At 39.2% G+C, this 23,537-nt stretch overlaps 1 protein-coding gene across 1 annotated transcript in view; it reads right to left on the bottom strand.

Annotated features, from left to right (window-relative positions):
- RAPGEF5 (Rap guanine nucleotide exchange factor 5) overlaps positions 1–23,537 on the bottom strand; it is a 239,890-nt gene that overhangs the window by 79,786 nt on the left and 136,567 nt on the right. Inside the window, exon 9 of the mRNA XM_054495020.2 lies at positions 21,443–21,568. Coding sequence (XP_054350995.1) covers positions 21,443–21,568 — 126 coding nt within the window. The remainder of the gene's footprint in view (positions 1–21,442; positions 21,569–23,537) is intronic.

Below are 23,537 nucleotides of genomic sequence, written 5' to 3'. Positions count from 1 at the left end.
AGATCAGAAGACTGCTCTAATTCAGGGTCTTAGCCTGAGAGTAGCTCACGTGAGACAGCACCGAGACTTGGCCACTACTTAAGATAATATAAGTATTTTGTGAAGTGTAAAAAACTTCATGCAATTATTAGTTACTGGACCATTAATACCTAATATAATTTTATTCCATAATGGTAGAGGTAACGACAACTCAAGAACTAAGGAGACAACACTGCCATATGCAACAAACAGAACCACCAGGAACGGGCAACTGGGGAGGAATCAGCCACAACCAGGCAGATAAACCTATGACAACTAACACTTACTGAGGGCTTACCATACAGCAGGCAAAGCTAAGGGCTGAAGATCCACTACCTTACCTAATCACTATAATCATCCTATGAAACTAATGCTATGAAAATTCCCATTTTACAAATGGAGACAGGAGCCCAGAGATTAAATAAGAAAGATCACAGAGCAGACAGATGGCGAAGCTGAGATTGAACCCAGACAGGGTTGACACCAGTACCCTTAATCAGAACCACAGATGTCCCCTAAGATGGCCAATGCTCTATATTATAGATGACAACTATCAAAGGAGATGTCACTTTCCCTCATGCTGACTGCCAGTGCAGGGCAATCTGTTGGTGCATCGGGCAACAGGGAGGTCTAGGCCAAAGTGAGAGTCAAAAGTTCTAGCATAGCCGGTTTTTAGTTCTGGATGGCCTGTCTGGTTTGGGAAAGCCATACAAGGACTTTCATTCTAAGAGAGGAAGAAAGTTGGCAGGAGCTGAATGCAGTGGTATGACCACAGCTCAACCAGCTCAGATCAGGCAGCACTCGAGACCCAGCAAGGGGAAAATGAAGTGCCGACCAGACCCAAATCAGTGACTAAGGCAGGAACAGAGCTAAACACGGCAGGGACCAGCTTTAGAGGAAGGCTGTATTTGTGGGCACCTCTGTCTATGCAACTTGGGACACAGAGACATGCAGGTTAAGGCTGGTGGAGATGGGGCTCCCGGTATATAAGCTGCCTCAGGCCTGATGGGCTCAAGAACTGGGTAGACATGAATTATATAGACTTTAAAATGGCTAATTTTATGTTATGTAAGTTTTACCTTAAAATTGAAAAAAAAAAAAAAAAAAAAAAGAAAGAACTGAGCAGAGATGAGTCTGTGGACACAGAATTTGTTGGCCAGGGGACACCTGAATCTGCCCCAGGGAGCCACAAAGGGCTCTGAGAAATATGTCCTGAGAGGTACAGTTCAGGTAGCTGGAAGGTCCGAGAAAGAAGAGTTCAGGAGGATAAATAGCAGATTATTTGCACTTTCTAAGCCACTCTACCCTGTGGGAGAGGAAGCCCTGGAATTACTTATGACATTCTAGAAAGGCGACTTTCCACTAGTGGGTGACAAGATAAAAGTGGCTGACTGGGGACCAATTTAAAGCAGTGCTAACAGCAGAGATGGACTCAGCTCTCTCTCAAGCTGAAGCGAAGTGTATCAACAATATCACAGAACAAATGAAGACGATTCTGGATCAAGAGTCAGGGCTATGCTCTGCACCCTTTCCAACACAAAGATTCTACAAAACTAATAATCTTGATTCCACTTTTCTCACAGAAGCCCAAAGTGTTGGCTCTCCTAAATAGGAAGAAGGCACATGATTTAGCAGTTTGGTATCTCTTCCCATCTTGTACTATGGAAATTCACATAAAGCCTAGCTGACCAAGCCATCAATGCCCACATCTGTTTCTGTTCTATAAATGTGGGTACCGCAGAATTATAATACTTATCTGAAAAAAAATCTCCTCTAGCCAAAAAGAATTTTATTTGAGAACAACCCTTAGATAATTTGCTGACAATGTATCTCATGATTCTTTTTCTCATGAAAAAAAAAGTAAACAGATGTTTTTAAAAAAGGTCAAAAAATGATTAAGAGAGAGATTAAGTTAGCAGATGTATGTCAAGGTGAGCCACTTAGACTCACCCGACCACAAAGGAGCTAGCCTAACAAATATGTCTTTGTACAGGATACTCTGGCAGAAGGAGAGTATTTAGATAACGATAATTAGTTCTTTCCTTTTTTTAATCCCACACATATTAAGATTAATAACTCTAATGAAAGCCTAAACAAGATTAATAGGATTCATCATCATTTATAAAATCTAGGTAAAGTCTGACTTTTATAGATATGAAAATAAACATATATTTATTACGGAACTTGACCAAACTCCAACAGAAAACCAATACGCATGATTAAACAGAAAGCTTCTGGCTACTAGAGAAAAACTGTATGTATTAAATCTCATTGCCTCTAAAAATATCATCATACAAAACAACTTGTCTAATAACCCTAAAACCAGAGCAAGCCTAGGAATTTGATCCCAGGGCCAACTTCAGCTAGTGACCTACTGCACAATAGGGCAGAAAAGATGGGATAGACTGTAGCATCTTGAAATATAAAGTCAATGTCTTTTTATTATGAATATATTTCAACATGCTATATTAGCTTGACAGATCATTCTGGATACTGGCAGGAAAATGCACACTCAGCAAGGGTTTTGAAAGTGTTTAATGAAGGGGCTATTTACAGCTGTGCAGGTAGGTTTGATGAAACTAAGCAAAAATGGTGAGAGATAACCAGGACTAGAAAAGAGGGAGATCTTAACTAGCCCTGGGCTGGAAGGGGTAAGGGGAGGTGAAAAGTAAGTACTGGATCACTTTGGGAGCTGGAGGCATAAATGAGAAGCTACCAAGGAGGAGCTGCAGTCACTGCCAGAACTACAGAAGGAAGCCAGACAGAGGTAGGAGGAATATCATGACCTTTCTCTCCTTCCACCCTCTGATCTCTTGCCGATGCTTCCCACTGGCTGCATCCCATTCAAAGCAGGAGGACAAGAAATCCAGGGTGATGCATTCCACAATGTGTGGTGAGGACTCGCTGTCCCAGCACAGGGCAGACGTGAGAATGGAGAAAGGGATGCAAATAGAGACAGCCCAGCATGCTTCACATTTCACAGTTTCCAGAGACGCTTGTGTTAAGTTTTCATTAACTTAGACTACACCATATTGGTCATGTATTTCATCTTCTTGCTGTCCAGAGAACAACTCAAAAATCTAAAAGCTTTAGGGTAGGGTGTGTTAGCATTCTCCTACTTGACCGAATCCAATTTCTACATGCTTTATGGTCTTAACAGTCTTTCTTGTCTAGTGCCTACATCAGTTTACTGTAATTTAGCTTCTACAGCTTGCTTCACACTCTACACTTCCCATGTGACCTTTGAGAGTGGCTAGTCAATCACACAGGTGTTACTGTTTATCATAAAAGCTTAAATTTTATTAAATATTTTCCGGCAGGCTTCTAGTTCCAATATAAAAGTTCTTGGCTGATGACCAGGTTTGGGAGTGGGATGGAGGGTAGAAGAAGGAGGAGAAATGGCAGGGTCAGTTCCACTCTGATGACAGCTGCATGAGAACAGTGGCTGGTTTGGTTTGGTTTTACATCCAGAACAAGGTCTGTTAAATGAATGCATGGCCTGGCAAATGATGGATAAGTGGACAGATACTGTAAATCAGAATGGCTCAAGGTCAAGGACAGAGAGGTCAGCAAAGGCAAAGAGGCAGAGGTTCAGTCTCAGAGGAACTAAGTCCAAGGGGTAGGCTTGGGTAGAAAAGGGAAATTCAAGCCTGAAGTCTGCAAAACGAAAGGACAAAATCTAGTCCACCGTAGCTAGGAACCAAAGCTCTAAAGTCAGACCTAGGCTAAGTCTGAGTAATGGGCATAGCACTCTGGCAGCAGAAATGGAGCTTGATTCTGACTCCAGGGTCTTTGGAGCCAGTTCTCACCCAGGAAGAGGCCTGTCCTCAAAGAATGGCTGAGTTCACAGCTGCAGACAAGGCCTCAACCTATACTGAGAGGACATGGGTTACAGGGCTTGCCTTATCTAGAGCCAAATCCTGGCAGCCATCCAATAGCTGTTTTGCTGGGAGAATAAAAATACACTCCCCAAATTCCAAAGCATCATCTAAAAAAATAAGGGTATTATGCATCTTCCGGGACTTTTAGGCACTAAAAAAGACGATAAAGGCCCAGCACAGTCCCCTGCCACCCCAACTATAGTTCAATCACCAATGACTAGATAAATCTAATTTGTTTAACAATGTACACATCTTACCAAGAACCCTTCCACCAAGCCGCAAGCCAGGGATATCATCCATTTCTGTCTATTTCATGGGTAATAACCAATTCTTAATAGCATAAAACTTAAACTCAGATGATGGCAGCCCTTCAAAGAACTTACAGCCTAAATCAAATTAAACTGATATCCACCAAAGCAAAGACAGACCTGGTTCAAATCCTAGAGTTGCCACTTTCTAGCTGGGTGGTCTATCTCTCCAAGCATCAGCTTTCTTGCCTGTGAAAAGGGATAATCCCTACCTTATAGACCCAAATGAATACTGGACACAGAGAAAGCCCTCAGTAAATAGAGGGCAGAAAAATATACAAACTATATTGTAACTGTATGCCATCCAAGTATACTAACACTGAAGTATTACAAAATTGAATTTGTATCAGGGTCTTGCTATGATTTTGTTTATGTGTATGTGTATATAAATATCATCCAAATTTTAAAAACACACACAAATAACATAAAATTTTTTCCACTGCAATGCAAACTGCTGCCTGTGGTGCTGTACGTGCTACTGAGAGGCAGAGGGCATCACAGGAGTTAACTACAGAGCTCATGGAACCTGCAGAAAAGGAGGTTCCAAGCCCCTCTGCCAGAGGAGGACTAAGGATGATGAAACTGATCATTTTCATGGGCGTGTGGGGCTGTTTCTTTCTGGTACTCACCTCCCCGCAAATCTCACTCGCCAAGAAGTGTACACCTCTGGCGACCAAAAACTAAAAGAAGGGAGACAAGGAAGTTCAGTTGTCTCTCTGACTCTTACATTTTTAAACACAGAATATCAAGAGATAGCTAATGCTCTATGGGCTCTTGGTCTTTGGTCAGGGTTACTGATGATCTGCAAAGGCACAGTTGCATCCTTCATTGTTGGCATGACTGGAGTATACACAAGAGAAAACACAGCAATGACAAACAAGGTGTGATGCCAGCCATGGTCACCTGAAGTGAGCCAGCTGGAATGCCACTGCTTTCTGCTGCTCCTCCGTTCCAGATATGGTGGTTATTTCCTTCTGCAGAGACTCGGAGGTACATCCACTCGCCCTGGTTAGAAGCCCCGAGGGAATAGGCGAAGGGTCAGCCAAACTAGGAAACCACTGAGATTTTCTGAGCCACTTACCACCTGCATGCTGTGGACCAGGGCTCCTCAGCAGTGCCTCAGTTCCCTGAAACCAAGCAGCCCAGGTCAACGGGCAACTGAGGCATGGTACAGTGTGCACACATGACCTGACAGAGGCCTATTTGAGATTACGTCAGAAGAAATGAGGATGCAGAAATCTAAATTAGATCCTTAAGCATTTCCTGAAATGTAGAAGAAAGGGAAAAAAATTGTCAGTGACCAGAATCACTGCTTTTCACTAGCAGCCCAAAGGTAGGACAGAAACCTACACTAAATTATGATTAAAGTTTCTACATTCTGGTTGCAGATATATTTGTCCTGTGGGGTTTGAATAATCCACGGCAGCAGTTTTACAGAAGCCTTTACAACTGAATAACAAGAGGATAACATGACTTTTCAGAGCAGCATAAAATAGCTAGCCCTGACTGGTTCCTACGGCTTTGACTTCTCCTCTCAAATTCCTCCCATAGGATCTGAAACTTAGTTGTGTTTGATACCTCCTGACTCAGTGAAGAACTAATTCATAAACTGAAATTATTTGAAAAAGCTAGTTCTTACCTCTGAGCAGACCCAGAAGAAGTATTCTTCAAACTTAAAAAGGAAATAAACTCTAAAAAATTGAAAGGCTGCAAGTCAAAGAACTCTGTCACTCTTCCCAAATTTCCTGTGTGTGTGTGTCAATGTGCATCTGCATGTGTGTACATGAGGAAATGCTTGTGTGTGTGTGCGCACATGCCTGTGGAACTTCTGTGAGGGCAAAGCAGCAATCAAAAGGGGAGTTTCAGTATTTATGCAAGTTATGGAATGAAAAATTTCTAGCTACTGTAGCAGCTGCCAGATCACATGGAATGGGAGTGAGGAGATACAAAGCATCTTAAGTAAACACTCTTGTTTTTTCATGTTTTGTACATTCCTTGGTGTTTTTTGGGAGGCACGCCTTTAGTCTCTGCTGTAGCCATCTCAGAAACTTCATTTCACAGTTTGAAACAAGGTTGGGATAAAGGTAGACAAAGTGTCACTCTTGGTGCATGGAACAGTAACAGGAAGTTGGTATTAAAAATAGGTTAAGAGAATGTAAGATGTAATGAAATATTGCTAAAATGATTTGAGAGGCAAGCAAAAAATTAAACAAAAAACCAGAAGGTAAAAAGGAAGAGAGAAGGTTAAAATAAGACAAAGATGAATTTGCTTGCATAGTGGTAGATCTCTCCTGCCTTTTTTTCTAAGGGAGGGAATAGGTGTGGAGAGAAGAGGAGGACAGACTGAGGGAACAAAAAAGGAATTAGTATTTAAGTGAGGAATTAGTATTAAAGTGATAACACATATGAAAAACAAATTCTCTTTTCGTGAATATTAATGTGCACCTGGAGTGCCAAAGGAGGTCAAAATCCTCACATACAAACCTGCCCAGGTAAGATCTTTGCTCCACAACCTGTGATCCATTAAAGTCTGAACGTCTGCATCCACTCTTTACCAGGGATGGATTCTTCCAAAGACTTTTCTGTATTACAAAGTGACTACCAGTGATGAACCTTCCTGCCTTTTCTGCTTATCATTTCCAGGTTAATTCTCTAAGGTAGAAAACTTCTAATTTAAGACTTTAAATATCCAATGAACTGGAATCCTGAAGCTGGTACAACTTGGGATTTTTACAGATGTGATTTGAAGTACTTGACTGTGGGAAACATTTCAAACCACCCACAATTTCCTTCTCTATCAGCTCTAGTTCCACAAACACTGACTGAAAGCCTAGTGCTAAACACTGGGGATAAAAGCTCAAATAAAACATACGCATGCTCTCAAAGAGTAAATTCTTCACGTGACAGATAGACATGTAAGAGACAAAAATCTGCATGTTTTAAAAACAGTAATTTGGAGCTAGGCTGTGGGTAGCAGCTAATGAACCTAGCCAACATCAAGAACTAGGTTACTTTCTTGGTATTTCTAAGGGTTCAGGGCAGTAAGAGTTAGCATTTCCTTCATTGCAGAGATTTGGGAATTCCAGATTTTGATCCTCCTCAGGACATTCTGATCTCAGAAAAACAATTCCAAATATTTAATGACTTGACTTGAAATATCATTTTAGTGTCCTGATAACAGACACTTCTAGCTGGATATGCTAGATCAGCCATCTGTCCTGTATCAACACCATTTCACAGAGTAAATTTTTAGAAGTTCTATCCACTGGAATATTTTTAGAACAAAAAAGAACAGAATGATTCTTGGCATTGATAGACATATTCTATCAGAGTGAAAAAAGAGCTACTCAGAACTTCCTGAGTAATCAATTGGTATCCTTTATAAAATGGTGACATTTTCCCAGAAAGAGTTCAACACTCAAAAGCATGGATATTGCAGAATTTGGGGGGGGAGGCTGTCTTCAAGTTAGAAAGGAATTTTAGAGCTAGAAGAAATCTTAGACCTCTAATATCCTAATGTATTAGATGAGAAGACTGAAGCTCAGAGAGGTAAAGTGATTTACTAAATCAGCACTCAACATATTAACTTGGGAGGTAGTTTGTTCATCACAGAATTTCAATTCTTCCAGAAATAAAATGAAAGTCTTTGATGCTAGTAATAAAATAGTAAATTAACTGAAGAAAAATTATGCATGTGATAGTTGATCAAGAAATCTTACATTACAAAAATAAATCACAGCTATATTAAAAATTCCAAGTGAGGCCAATCTCAGTGGTTAATGCTTATAGTCCCAGCACTTTAGGAGGGTGAGTTGGGAGGATTTCTAGAGCTGAGGAGTTGAAGACCAGCCTGGGCAACATAGTGAGGCCTTGTCTCTACAAAAATGCCAAAAAATTAGCTGGGCGTGGTAGTGCATGCCTGTAGTCTCAGCTACTCTGGAGGCTGAGGTGGGAGGATTGTGGCTGCAGTGAGTTGTGATTTTTTCATCACACTCCAGCCTGGGCAACAGAGTGAGACCCATGTTACAAGAAAAAAAAAAAAAAAAGATCTAAGTGAAAAGTGCAACTCCAAAAGGAATAGAAAAAATAAAATAAAATTTTACTGAATGAGGAAGGGATTTCTCATTTTAAAGACAATTTTAAAAATAAAAACCAGTTTCACTCATGTGTATAAAAATAACTAATTAGGAAACTAAGTAGAAAACAAACAGGAAAACAATATGCAACAAATATGACAAAATTTTATATCCTTCATATGTAAACAACTTGTCCAAATCAATAAGAAAATTTCAGTGAGAAAAATGAGGAGAAAAATAAATTACTTACAGAAGAAAGAGAAATAGGTTGAGATAAGTTGCAAATGTTCAACTTCACTAGAGATGTACATTTGAACAAGATAGTATTTTCCTCCTTCTCCCTTGCCCACCATCGACCTGACAAAGATACATAGTTTCTCCTACTCAAAACTGTACCACTCAATGAAGGTGAAAGCTAGGATGAAGGGATTACAAAACAAGTAATTTCATATATTGCTGATTTAAGTAAAAACTAGCACAAGCTTTATGGAAAGTGGTTGGGTAAAAACATAAAAGATAGTAATGCAGTTTATATTTATAAGTAGTAATTCTGCTGCTAGGAATTTATCCTTAAGAATATAAACTTAGGTAAAGATTTTTGGAGAGTTGTGCATTATAGTTTATAATAGCAAAATTCCCCCAGGGAAGGGTAGCTAAGTAAAGCATGTTATGAAAATATGAGGAAAGCCTCAGAATACAAAGACTGGGGACAGCCAGGGGGTGGGGGGAGGAAATAGTGGTTTATCATTAAATTTTCATTTTCTTCCTTGTAGCTTTCTATTATTTCTAAATTCTCTATGAAGGGCATATATTACTTTTACAGTAGTAGAACAACTTTAAACAACAAAAATTCTTTAACAGAAACGTGCTATAAATTCCTGCAAGTTGCCTGCTACTTTACTCTGGACTGTTAAACACCTGTAAACCTCTTCCAGATGAAGCCTGTTTTCAAAAACAAATTCAATCAGTGAAACAGGCCAAGGACTATGTATAATATACTAAATTTTTTTTGACAAGTATATTTTGTAGCTAGAAAATAGGGAACGGAATGAATTGTAAACTCCAATATGCAACCTCCTTTAGATTTGAGATTTATAATCTTTGTCATTTATTATTTGTGTCCTGACCTGGCCATAACCCAGGAAGTAAAAAAGATGATGCTTAATTTAGCAAATGCCTTACAGGAATGTGAGAAAACAATTTTCTGGAAACAAATACCTTATTCAAAGTGCACTCTTTCCTCCCATCTGGAAGCCTTTCCTGGCCCTCTCTTTTGTGTGTTTTTGCCCTTCTTCTTTACTGGGTTTTCCTGTCTGGGTTTTCACATGCTTCTGTCTCATTTCACATGCTTCTGTCTCATTAAATGCTGGTATCTTTGGGGCTCACATCACACCTTGCTCATTTCTGTCTCTGTTCTACTTCATGTGATGTCTTGTTCATAGGTGCTCAACAAATGCTTTTCTCAGTGAATGAAGGTAAGAATAAATTAATCTTAGCCAGATATTTTAAAATTTTGCTCTACTTCTAAAAAAAAGGTTGTACTGACATTAAAATTATTTAGGCCATCAACAAAGTTAACTTTATATATTGTCACTGAATGACTACACTGGTGGCAACAAGCTAAATAGCTATTTGGTTGTCTTCTATCTTCACTAGTGTAACTCTTTCTAATCATCTCTGTAAGTTCAGATGAAGGAATCTGAATTAAGCTGCTAATGGTGGAGAAACTGTCTGATCAGCTCAGCACAGACCATTAGGAATGATCATAAGGGATGCTGGCCTCTGTCTGAAGACCTCAGTGCAATAACCAGTGGGACCAAAATCCCTGTGTCCCTGGCTCATCACACTCAGCTAAGGAATAATTCCCTTCACTGGGTCTTCCACAGGCCTGTACTGCCCAACTCTTCTTTCTTTATAGGGTCTCCTAGACTAAGATGTCTGCGGCCTACTATCATCAGTCACTCAGAAGGAAAAGTCACCATTTTTTGCTTCTCTAGTCTGGATTGAAGCAATCTAAAAACTTGGGTTTGGACCAAAATGAGACCAAGACACTCTTTTGCTACGTTCTTCTCCAAAGATTCTAGGGAAGAACTGGACTAGCCAGATATGGAATGTAAAGTAGAAGTCAGAGCTAAGATGCAAAAATCACACACCACAAAGGGTGGGGCACCATTATTGGTGCAGCTGCAGATGCTGAAGGTACCTACAGCCACTCTGATCATTATTAATAAGGTTCTTCCCAGGGTGTGGTGAATTTTGTCAGGTCTGTGCACATCTCCTCTATGTGCCAAGATTATGAGTAATACTAAAGGAGAGGAACTTAGATTTACTGACTTGGGATGGAAATGGGATCTACTGACAATTGAGATAAAGGTCAGATGTGATTGCCAAATTATAATGGAAATGACATTTAATAGTTCAACAAGTCATGAAAGGCTTCTGTGCACAAACATCTGGCATTCAAGTATATTCCTTAAAGACAATCAGAATAAAATTGGCTCTCTCTTTTGTTCCAAAGTTTCTTTTCTCAGATTTTAAGGAATAGGAAGAAGTCTGCCTTGTTCAGGCTCAAGATCTTCCTTTTATCCCTTTCTTGGCTTATCCTTTAATCACAAACCTGTAGGTGTAAATCAATACCAACTTGGGCCGTGTGTGCTCTCATCTCTCCATTTCATATCCTACAGTTTTTACTTACATATCTTTTAAAATTCCACCCATACATATTATTAGAGAGGACAGTATTATGTCTGTAGCTTCAATTATCCTTCCCCCCCACCATTTTTAGAGTGTTTTAGAGTGTTGTTTTAATACTGAGATAATTTTTAGACATGTGCTTCCAGATGGGTGTTTAATGAGAAGAACTGAATGATCCCATTTATTTTTTGCTGGCCAAATTGTTTGTGCCCACTTTCACGAGTCACTAATTTTTGATGGGCTAACTGCTAACAGGTAGGGGAGGAGTAGTTCTAAAGAAGTGTTGTCTTAGGGCAAGGGTCACGTCAATCAGCCCAGCCTCACTTTAGGGCCCCACAAAATCTAACTTCAGAAACACAAAGAGATAAAAAAAAGCACAAAGCCTGAATTAAGAAGTTCTCTAACAAACTAAAGAATTACACTTTTTGTCAACAAACTATTAACAAAATTGCTTCTGATTACAGAGGCTAAAAGGTATCTACTTTTACTAGAAGATATTATCAATGGAAATGTTTTAACATTTTCTTGTGACTAATGCACTTCCAAAAGAACTAATGGTCATAGAATATATTTTCCCCTTTTTAGAGGAAACTGCTTATAATCCTATTTAGCAGGTGCCAGTTTTAGAAATAAAGTTTTCCTTCCCCAAGCCATCAAGACACATGATATCTAAAGTTCTTTCTAATGCCTATGACTCTCAGAGGAAAACTCCAGACTACTCAGATTGATGGTGAAAAATAATGCATCATCACAAACCCCCAATTTGTAATAACAATAAGTTGACTGAGCAGGGAGAAAGTGATAGCATCCATCAACCATAAAACTCACTTTGGGATTTTATTATGCATTGTGCCATTTGGGGAATGTTAGAATTCTTTATTCACAGGGGTGTCAACATAAAGCTTGTTCTACTTCTATAAATCCTAGCCAAGGCAAGATCACGAAAGGTTTTAAGAACTATCTGTATGAAGTACCACTCTCTCCTCTCTTTGATGGTGGAGGGCAAAAATTTTACCTTGACACATTCCACCCCGACTCCTACCTCTGAGGTCACCCAGATATGCTTTATGACTCATTAAGTTTTTTGAGCCTTCTTGTGAATCCATACCTCCAAGCCACTTTCTGACATCTTAATTGTCTCATTATCACCATTATTCTCTCCTATTATGTGTTTCTTGGATCTTGAGGTGCCCCTAATCCTTTACTCTGACTCACTTTGCCTCAGTCGTGCCCAGTCATTCCTGGAACCTGAACAAAGAGGACATTTACAAGGATTTGTTAAAATGGTTGAGGCTTGTTCACTTACTTATGTACAAATGTGCAATAAATGAACATACATGCCATATCTTATTTCTCCATTTTTTTTAAATGTAGGAGGGAAATGCTGGAAAAAGAGGGGAAAACTGCAAAATTCAAAAACCTATTCCAGTTAAACCTAAGTACTGCAATATTGATCTCTTCAGACCAAAACAATCATCCTTTTTGCTTCAAAAAGAGAGCAGATAATTTTAATACAAAAAATAAAGACAAATTTTTATGTAACAGCAAACAAGAACTTGGTCATGTTTTAAGTAAAATATGCATATTAACATGATTTATTAGAAAAAATGTACTGTACACTTGCCCACAGTCTGTTATGTTCTGTTATGATATTTTCAGCAATCTTCTATTTTTGCTATCTTAAAACAACATTTAGGACTGCTGGATGCCAGATGGAATTTTTCCTTTCCACCCACTTCCCACTGCAAAAGGAAAAAAAGGTTCTTTGCATCCTACATGGAGATCTTTTATAAATTTATTTTCCTCATCTTTAGCAACCAAAGTATATGAATGACTCAGAAATCACCAAACTTTGGCTGAATCAATATGAGGCAAATATACAGCACAGTAAGTTGTATTTAAAGCGAACATATCTGCCTGCATGGTGTTTATTAACAAAAGATATTCACATTATATGCATGCACAAAATTCATTTCTACAAAAACAGGACTGACTCCAAGCCAACTTGTTAAAGAAAAATGGTGATATAACAGTATATTTTAGGGAAAAGGTAACAAATTAGAAGTGAACTATCACTGGACATTCTGTCTTCACTGGAACTGAAGTCCTCTGACTTGAGCTGCCCACAGCAAATCCTTTGCATGTATGCTGGTTACTACTTAATGTGAAATTGACAGAGAGGACTGTGAGGAAAGTGGGACCAGGAAGCTTTGAAGGAGTGAGTGTGACCCATTCTCCTCCTTCAAATCTGTTCCCACACTGCAACGGAGGAATGTTAAAAAATTAAATCTAATCATTTTTCCCTCTTGCTTAAATTCTACACAAAAGCTTGCTATTGCTCTTAGCACACAATGTTTGGATAAACCCACAGGTCCTGCATCCTCCAGCTCCTGCACCTTCTTCACCTGCACCTACCTCTCCCATCCACAGTCCACACTTAGGCTCCAGCTGGTTGGTTCTGTTTCTAAAGCTGCCCTCTTCTCCACATCAGGCCCCTCGTGTTATCACATGTGTTTTTGTTGTTGTTGTTTTTTTTAGACAGAGTCTCGCACTGTTGCCCAGGCTGGAATGCAGTGGCACAATCTCGGCTCACCACAAGCACCGCCTCCCGGATTCACGCCATTCTCCTACCTCAGCCTCCCGAGTAGCTGGGACTACAGGCACCCGCCACCACGCCCGGCTAATTTTTCGTATTTTTAGTAGAGATGGAGTTTCAGCGTGTTAGCCAGGATGGTCTTAATCTCTTGACCTCGTGATCCACCCGCCTCGGCCTCCCAAAGTGCTGGGATTACAGGCGTGAGCCACCGCACCTGGCCTCACATGTGTTCTTTCCTCTGCCTGGAATACCCATCCCTCCTCACTTTTCATAGCTCTCCTGACCCTTCAGATTCTGTCTCTTTCTCTCTCTCAGGGAAATGTGCATGACTCCCTAGACTAGCCAAGGTCCCTGTTAAATGCTTCCACAGCACTTGGATGCTGACCACACAGGTGGTAAACTGAATTCAGTCTCTGAGTTTCTCGCAGAGCATCAGTTCATGAGGTCAGAGACGTATCAGGGCAGTCCTTCGGGAACCAAGCCACACTGTAAATTGCTGCCTATGTCTCTTTACTTCTTGATATCTCTTCTTTTTATTTTTCCAAACCTTGGCAGTACACAGTTATCATGAACGACTCTCCATCTGTCTGTGCATCCTTTCCCTAAACTTTTTGTCTTAAAACATTCATTACAAACCCAAATAACACTAGCCTGGCAAAAGTTTCTATTGTTGCCTGATCAGACACCAGTCTACATGGTAGTAACACTGTTATATTAATGCAGATCAGGCCTTGATGGGGGTAGAGAAGAAAAGAATATAAGATCACCTGGGGTCTGGAGTGAGATATACCACTGGGGGAGGAGGGTGAGGGCAAAACAACAGTGGCAAATAACCTGTTTTTCAATACTTCACTTTAATGATTTTTCAACCATATTGCAGATGATATGGCTATTTTAATTTTACAAGAATAAGAACCTAATAAAGCTAGGAGCAGCATTTGTACAGCAGAGACTAAAAGGACCCTTTGATAACATGAGTTTGATAAATCAAACAAACTGAGCCAATATCAATGTTCTTGATTGAGCCTTTTAAAATAAACTTGAGCACCGTCAAAAAATAGCATAATGACAAATTCCTCTCTCTTCAAAACTGCTCAAACTAATTTTTTAAAAATGTTAGGACTTGCAGTGGGCTTCTTGTGAAAACCTAAAAATACAGCTAATGAGCAGATGGTTCCACCAGACAGCAGGAGCACACCACTGACTTTCACTGGCAGTTAACTGCTATTTTTCTGGAGGAAAAGCTAGAATTTAAAGAGCACACACAGTGAACCAAACTTGTAAACCTTGTTTCTAAGTAAATGAGAAGAGCATGGTTTGCCGCAGTTGTGAAATGTGTTTGCCAGATTTTACTTCCCTCTAAATGTCTTATTTAGACACTTCATTAAATGCTGTCTTGAATGGTTAACTGTTTTCCATGTATAAATTCTTTCCCCAGCTAGACTGTAAACTTCTTGGAGGCAAGAACTAGCTACTTCTACTTTTTTGTTACTCTGCGGCCATATTATTCCCTATTAAAAATGGACTATAATAACTCACTCCAGGAAGCCTAATTCCAATGAAAAGATACTTTAATACCAATCCAACACAAAGTCAGGATTTTGTTATTAAGAAAAATAACCTGGTTTCAATGAGGTGATTTCTCAGTTTATAATCGGGCAACTTAATGTATTATGAATTGCCTATTATACCCTAGTTGTGACTTTCAATTCTATTACAGTAATGTTAGAAAGTTCTACTTCTCTTTAATAAGTAGTTTCTTGGTTAAACTAAATTACTGATAAACTTCAAATAATGCTGGGATTGCTCGAAACTACTCACCTAGATGTACAATTATAAGTTTGAAAACAATGATAAAACCTCTTTTCCTTTTAGTATTTCATACAGAGTAAAAAGAGTAAAAAGAGGATTTTCACCTTATATTTAACTGCTTAAAAAAAGAGACAAAATCAAATTTGGGAAAAGGTAGAGACCAACTTTTAATATGTAAATAAGTGTGACAGTAGCCAGAATACTCCAAACCACTTCTCCCCTCGTAATCCTTAAACAAGGAACCCTTTGACGTAGGCAGAATTCCAGGATGAGGCTGCAGGAAACAGGGAAAAGGAAATTCCGGTTGAGGCTGAGTGATAGAGACCCTACCCTGGCAGCAGACTGTGCCAAGATGCAGTTTCAGAGTGTGCAAAATCCCCTTCCCACCCATCCATATTTCATGAGTAAATTAGAAAAGGGGAAGGAAGTAGGGTGGGTCCCCAGACTTAACAAAGGAACAGAAGAAAATGGGGTGGGGCAAGGGAGGGATACAGACAGGATCCCTAGGGAAAGTATTGCTGAACAAAGTTTTCACATACATTTTACAGATACTGCTCATTTCTACAGTTGGAAGTCAGGAAGTCAGGTTAGGAGCTATTGTTGGTATTTCTAATCTACAATTTAATACACTACAAAGCATAAACTACATTTCAGGAAAAATGCAGGTTCAGTTTTCTGGTAAATAGTGCAGCTACATTCCTGAAAATAGGACCCACATCCATCTAGACATATACTTTGATGTAACTATTTTACTGAAAATAAAATATGAAAAGTTTATAAGCTTTTCAAATCTAAGTTACGACTGGGCAAGCACCTTTTCTTTTTCTGCATCCCCGCCCCCCAACCCCCATCCCTCCCTACATATTCTTTCTGTCTCTGTCCTCCAGGGCTGCCCTCTGAGTGCATGTCCTCTTTCGAAGGACTGCTGTGGTTCCGGTTACCTTGGCTTCTGGGCCACCTATCAGTCCTCACTCCAGTGATGAAGCCTGAAGGAGACACCCTCCAGAGGCAATCAGACTTGAATTTACTCTGGACCCAAGTCTGCTTAATCACTCTTCAGCTCCCTCACTATTCAGTCACTATTCAGTCAGACTGAAATAATATAATTTATCTCACGAAGGCCCTGCCTCAACCGTCTTCCTTAAGAAAAGTTAGAACCCCACCCAACAATCTGTCAGTGAGATAAATACTAACATTTCAGCTACCTGAAGCAAACTGCAGACAAGCAAATGCTCAGTCGGTCCTCATTATTTCTAGAATGAAGTAAAACTTCTTAGCCCTCAAAATCCTCCACAGTCTCGTCCCAATCTCATTTCTCGTGAAATCTTCCTTCTCCCGCCTCCCCTCCCACACCCCCAACTCTTGGTATTCTGGCAACATGAAATCGTTTCAGAGTTCCAAAAAACGTCTAATATTTCGGTATCTCCGTGCATTTTCTAATGCTATTCTTCCTACGAGGAATACTCTTCTTCAATGTGGATTCTTTAAATCCAACCCAAAACCTAATTTAAGGTCCAGGTCAAACTGTCCTTCTGCCCTATGAAAGAATCCTGCTTTCTGAGATGTAAATTCTTCTTCAAACTCCTATGTATCTCTCTTGGGATTCTTTTCACTGCTTCCCTGTATCTCAGTTATGTGTGTTGATATCTTTTCTCCACACTAGACTATACTTCTTGAGGGCAGGAGCCACCGTAGTTGGGAGCCACCATAGTTAGTCTGGCTCCTCTATGACATCAGCTTAAACAAAAGTTAGCAAATGAATGGATGACAGAGAGTATTCTAGAATAGAAGTATAGTAACACCAACTCAGACTACAGAGAGTATTCTAGAATAGAAGTATAGTAACACCAACTCAGACTACAGAGATCAGGAGAGCAACGCTAAAATCCCAGTTAATTCTGAGGAAGGCATACATATTGCAGCAAATGCCAAAGCTCTGGCCAAATATGTCAGTTTATTTGGGAGCTACCAGAGATTCTCTCTGTTTAAGGTATTTTCAAAGGGTTCTGGAAAGAAAAGTTTGTGTAGTCCCCATAGTGTTTGCTGGAACCCCACCTAACAATCTGTCAGTGAGATAAATACTAATAACATCTCAGCGACCTGAAGCAAACTGCAGGCAAACAAAGCAAGGGAAATGGCTTATGCAGCTTTTTGGCAAAGGTGGTAAGAAACAGAACATTCTTATGTCTGCCACTATACCAAAGAATCCTTAAAAATTGCCTAATATAAAATAGCATGCACATCCCCATTACTAGTCACTGAATTCTGTCAATTTTACTGGGTAAATGACTTTCCACATTTACTCCCTCCTCAGTTCTTATGGTCATTGCCCCAGTTCAGGCTGGCACATCTCACTTGACTCACTACGGTAGCTTTTTAAAGGTTCTTTCCAACATTTCCCTCTTCTTCACTCAATTCTTCCTCTAAAGCAATACCAGAGAGATCTTACAAAGGCCACATCTGATTATGCCACTTCCCTTCTTTGATGGCTTTCCTTTGCCAAAAGGCAAGTTTAAGCTCCTTAGGGTAGCTGGTAAACTTTTTTAGCTTACCAGTCTTTCATAATGGAATTTTAGGCTGACTCCCAGCCCACCCCTCTCCATTCCCTAGGAACCACCAGGACTGCAGTCATGTGTCTTCCCGCGGGTCCCTCTGCCTGAAATGCTGTCCCCTGCCTTCTTCTATGACCATTAGTCATTCTTCAGGGTCAAGCTCAAAGGTCCCCATCTGATAACACATGTCCCTTGCTCTATCGGCACAGTCACAGAATTAAGGCTAGGAAATACAATGCCTACATGAGAGATAATTCCTTTAAAGAACCAACAACTCAATGTTAACTCTACTATCATAATGTTTAGAAGACACAGCCCATTTCTTTCCCCTTCTGAAAGTCCTCCCATAATAATTTTCAACACATAGGCATGAGTGCTTGCTAATTGTGCCTACAGCTAGTTAACAGAAAATAGAAAAATGGAGTGCTTCCTGAGAAGCTTGCGATAATTATACATTTAACTTTTTAAATTTCAGAAACACCTTGGCAAAAGCATAGAGTGAAGCATTTCTCTAATGGCATGAATTTATAATCATAGCATTTAGCAGTTAAGAAAATATTAGAAATGCCTACTGAGAAAGCTGTAATCCCCTTCAATTTGTAACAAGATGTACCAGCAACAAAGGCTTTATTCTATCAAATTTATGTCTTTGCCTATGCAGTAGTGCTAGAAATTAGCTCTCTTTGGCATCTATGTGGCATTCTAGAACTGGAAAAGTAATGAAGGTTAGTCAAAAGAATGACTCAATAGGCAACTTGGATTCTAACTCAAATTTTATCACTATCTACTTAACTAGCTTTGGCCCAGGAATGGTGGATGAGGTTGATGAAGCATTTTAAAATCATAAAAGAAAGGAAATCTGTATGTAACTTCAGGGTTTGGTCATTATTGTTATTACAAGAAGAGGAAACTGCAGACCTAGGTTTACGTTAAGTAAACTGCAGTTTCCTCTGTCCATGCTGTGTGTCGGAACTGAGTTTCTATGAAGAGCAGATGACTGCTATTGTAAAGAAAGCGAGGACAGGAAAAGTGAAAACGCTGCACCACCTTCATGAACACTGTGAACTCAAGGGGTAAGCAAAGGTATAGGCACATCAAATGCCCAAGACATAAAAGATTGAAGTGAATTAGCAGGTGGTTTTTATTCCTAATAAATTACTGCAAAAAGTGTAATCATCTAGTACCAAATAATTCATTTAGTGGAGGACCACATCAATATCAGCCTTGAGAGTTGAGAGATTCCACTGGGTGTCATCCTGCAGAAGGGAGATGACAGAATGGCTTTGTTTATATTTATCACTAGAAAGAAAGATCCCTAATATTTCTTTCCTTATTTTAAGCTTCACAGGAAAGTCTACATAGAAAAAGTCATAATTCCAATGTTTATTTACACACCATCTTTCCTCTCAGAAACAAAAACGTTTCAGAGCTGTTAATGCACCCATCATATGACAGTCACGCAAGAAGTAAAAAATGTTAGTGTTCTGTTTTACAAGTGAAATGAAGGTTTAAAGGTGACAGAGCAGAAAACCAGAGCAAAGCTGCAAATCTTCAATCACTAAATTTCTGCCTCATGTTAAAAGCCTTTACAATTATCAGCCCCAAGTATAGATTTCTTTTTTTTTTATTATACTTTAAGTTTTAGGGTACATGTGCACAACGTGCAGGTTTGTTACATATATACATGTGCCATGTTGGTGTGCTGCACCCATTAACTCGTCATTTAACATTAGGTATATCTCCTAATGCTATCCCTCCCCCCTCCCCTCACCCAATGAGAACACAAGGACACAGGAAGTGTAGATTTCTATAGTTACAGATGTGAAGAGTATTATAATCTTATTGGCTGTGACTACTTATAATATTCTGGACTGAACTAAATATACAACAAAGACAACACACAGGTATCTTTTTAATAAGTGCAAAGTTGTTTTGTCATAAGCCTTAATCATAAGCCTAAAGCTTATGATCTCTAACTTTGGTGAAGTGGTACCCTACTGTTCTACTGTTTGATTTTTGAAAGATCTTACCATACCTGAAGTTGTTACTGGTTTACTGCACCTAATTTGCAATCAGTTGTAAGATACAGCATTAATTTTAAGAACCATAAGGAAAGAAAAATGCTCACAATTAAACTATGACATGTTTTCATATCATCAATTGTTAAGACTATTGTGGGGGAAATGTGCATCTTGAAATCAATAAAATATGGCATATGAAAACTGTTGCTCATCTAATTAAAATGAATCAAAACGAAATTTTTTGAAAAATTTAAGCTGCACACTAGGATACTCAAATATCCTAAGGACAGAGCAGAGGTTAGGAGTCAGTCTATGATTTAGTCAAACTTCAGGGTGCTTTTAACAACTTGAACAAGGTGCTAAAGTTTTCAATAGTTCCAAGCAAAGTGAAGGTTGCCTGAGACCTACATCCACACTTAGGCAATAGTCACCTCTGAAACAGTTCAATCACAAGGCTTTGAAACTGCCTAATTATTCTCTTTCTTGAGACACCAACTGTTACAATTCGATGTCTCACTGTTAGAGAAGTGCTATGTTATTAAACTAAGCAGCCAGCCAGCCTTGAGCATCTTAACTCCTCTCCTTCTCAGTAAAACCCTGCCATTTGTATTAATAGACTTGGAGCAGAAAAAGCATGAAGCAATGTTTTCCCCCTTGGAAAGGGTTGAAAACAAAATCTCAAGGAAAAATTAAAGTCAGAGAAAGACACATGTATAAGCACAGAGGAATGTTCCCCTTCATGAGCAATCCTGGATAGTGCAGCACTGAGAGTGAAGTCTTATAACCAACAACAACCAAGTCAACAGATAACAATGTGTGGCACAAGAAAGTGGTCCCATTGTCTTCCCAGCATGACGGCAGCATTCTCAGTTCTAAGGCTCAATCTGAATAACTGCTTTCAGGAGGACCAAGCGGAACGTCCCTTTCCTCCAGCTTTAACTATATTCAAACAATATAACTCTTGTTAGAACACAAGCCTTCATAAGATACTGGGAAAACTCCCCTCTGACCCTCCCACTTGGTGAGAGCATCTATAATCTCTTTTTGTGTTTTTATCTATTTCTAGTGACTTAGGACACATTCATTTGGCAACTAGATCCACCTCTGTACTAAACATAAAAATATGTTGAAATGTTTTTTCAAAATTCATGTTCTACAAACTATATGATACGGCAAAACTTCCAAAATCAAACTTGAAAGCCTCCCAAGCAGGATCATAAATAGATAAGGATTCATATTTGCTTAAATGTATTCTCATATTTCTACATAATTTACTTTTGAGAAGAGTCTCTTATAAATCCAGTGTCATAAGCCACTTGCTTAGAGCTAGGAGCAGCTGTCATTTTTACTAAGGAGGATGCTCTTGGGGGGAAAAAAACCCCAAAACCTAAAGAATTTAAAATAGTCTTTCGTTCAAACATGCAATCAGGGAAAAACATTTTCCACCCCTTCAAACCTGCATCCCCAAGAGGCAAAAGGCTTACGTGTTCAGACTTCTCCTGTTCTTTTTTGTCCGTCTGCAAAAACTGATAGTTTTCTTTTGCCAGCTTCTGGACTAGTTCAATTCGTCCGATTTCATCTCTTTCCTGAAGCTTGCACATCACCCCTGCCTTAAGAGTTGGAGAAAAAGCGAAGATATACTTAAAACCACAGTCCCAGGACATGACACCACCGCAAAGTTCACCTTATAATAAGCTCATCTTTTCCACTGCCTGGATTAAATCATGGTCTTGGTAAAATATTTTGCTTTTCAAAAATTGAAGTTACATTATTATAATCTAAGAGCACCATGCCAAAAGACTTAAAGTTGAGTCTGCGTATCACTCTACTTTAAGAGGGTGAAGGACAGAGCAAACTAAATCATTTGCTACTAAGTGTGTGCCTGATAGGCTCCTGTTTGTTTGTTCCTGACAGCCTGTTTCCTGTTACATAAGCAGAGCCTAGCAAGAGGTTAAAAACTCATGGGAAAGTTAGCCAGGAACCACACTGGTGAAAGGGTGAAGTGATACAGAGCCCTAAAAATAACAATATACAACACCCCAATTCTTTAGCTCCACAACAAATTATTCTGTATATAAATAAACCCTTAACAAGAAGATCACAAGATAATTTTTTTCACAGTTGGAAAGTTACTATGGGGCATTAGTAAAATACCACTAATAGTGCATAAAAGATGGTGAAATATTTTGCTAAAAATAAGACACTGGAAAAAGAAAGCTCGAAATTTCATTCATTGGGGTTTGGAAATGATCCATAAAGCATCATATTTTACATTAGGTCAAAGTGCCTAAATAATAATAGGAGGAGGAAGGTGAATCTAAGACTTTGAAATAGGAAAAAAAAAAAAAAAGTTCATTCTAACACACTAATTATGAAGTGTTTCTGCTCAAATTCTTTCCAAAATGGTTCATACTGACATACCAAGACATGATCTAATAAAGAAATCCAAAGTTATACTTGGCAGGAGTAGTCAAAACTATGGAATCCGTTTTCCTCAACATAACCTACAGGATTTTAATATACTCCATAACATGACCAAATACAGCAAAGGGGCCAGCAAAGAATCCAAACTTCATGATCTTAACGGTTTGTGCTAAAGATACCCATGTTGTTGAGTGGACAGCAGAGAAATAGAACTATCCATGCAAAGCAATGACTAAATCTTTATTCCCAGGGGCATGGTATCTCTTTATGTAACAGTTTGTCCAACTAGGAAGGAAATAAACAAAAAATTTCTGACGTGGCCCACATCGCAGACTCCTAGAGGACAGCAAGTGGAATTCCTCCACGAAAGTCAGAGATTTTTATAACATCCCTCACAAGTGGCTTTTCAGTTCCTTTCTAAAGTTTCCTTGGACAGGGACCTAAGTTTATCTTAAGACAGTATGTACTCTGTTGGACAGCCAGGATTGTTGGAAAGTCCCTTATTCTTATCACACTAGACAAAACTGAAACCATTTAACTTCAATCTGTGAGGACTAGTTTTGCCTTTTAAAGCAATGGAAACTAGGCCTATTCTTTATCCAATGTGACAATCTTTCAAATATTTAAATACAAACATTTATTATATTCTCATTTTAATATTCTCCAGATATACATCTGATACGGTTTGGCAGTGTCCCCACCCAAATCTCATCTCAAATTGTAGTTCCCATAATCCCCACATGTTGTGGGAGGAACCAGATAGAGGTAATTTAATCATAGGGGCAGGATTTTCCAGTGCTGTTCTCGTAGTATTGAATAAGTCTCATGAGATCTGATGGTTTTATAAAGGGGAGCTCCCCTGCACAAGCTCTCTTGCCTGCCACCATGTAAGACATGCCTTTGCTCTTCCTTCGCCTTTTGCCATGATTGTAAGGCCTCCCAGCCATGCTGAACTGTGAGTCAATTAAACCTCTTTCCTTTATAAATTACCCAATCTCAGGTATGTCTTTATTAGCAGCACGAGAGCAGACTAATACAATATCCCTAGTTCCCTAAATTATTTTATTCATTCATTCACTCAACAGAGTAAAGGATTTATTTGAGCAAGAACCTACTATAAGTTCTGAGAATACGGTAGTGAACATAAAAAACAAA

Source organism: Pongo pygmaeus, chromosome 6 (assembly GCF_028885625.2).
Source record: "Pongo pygmaeus isolate AG05252 chromosome 6, NHGRI_mPonPyg2-v2.0_pri, whole genome shotgun sequence".
Lineage (NCBI taxonomy): Eukaryota > Metazoa > Chordata > Mammalia > Primates > Hominidae > Pongo > Pongo pygmaeus.
This window is presented reverse-complemented; position numbering and strand designations above follow the sequence as displayed.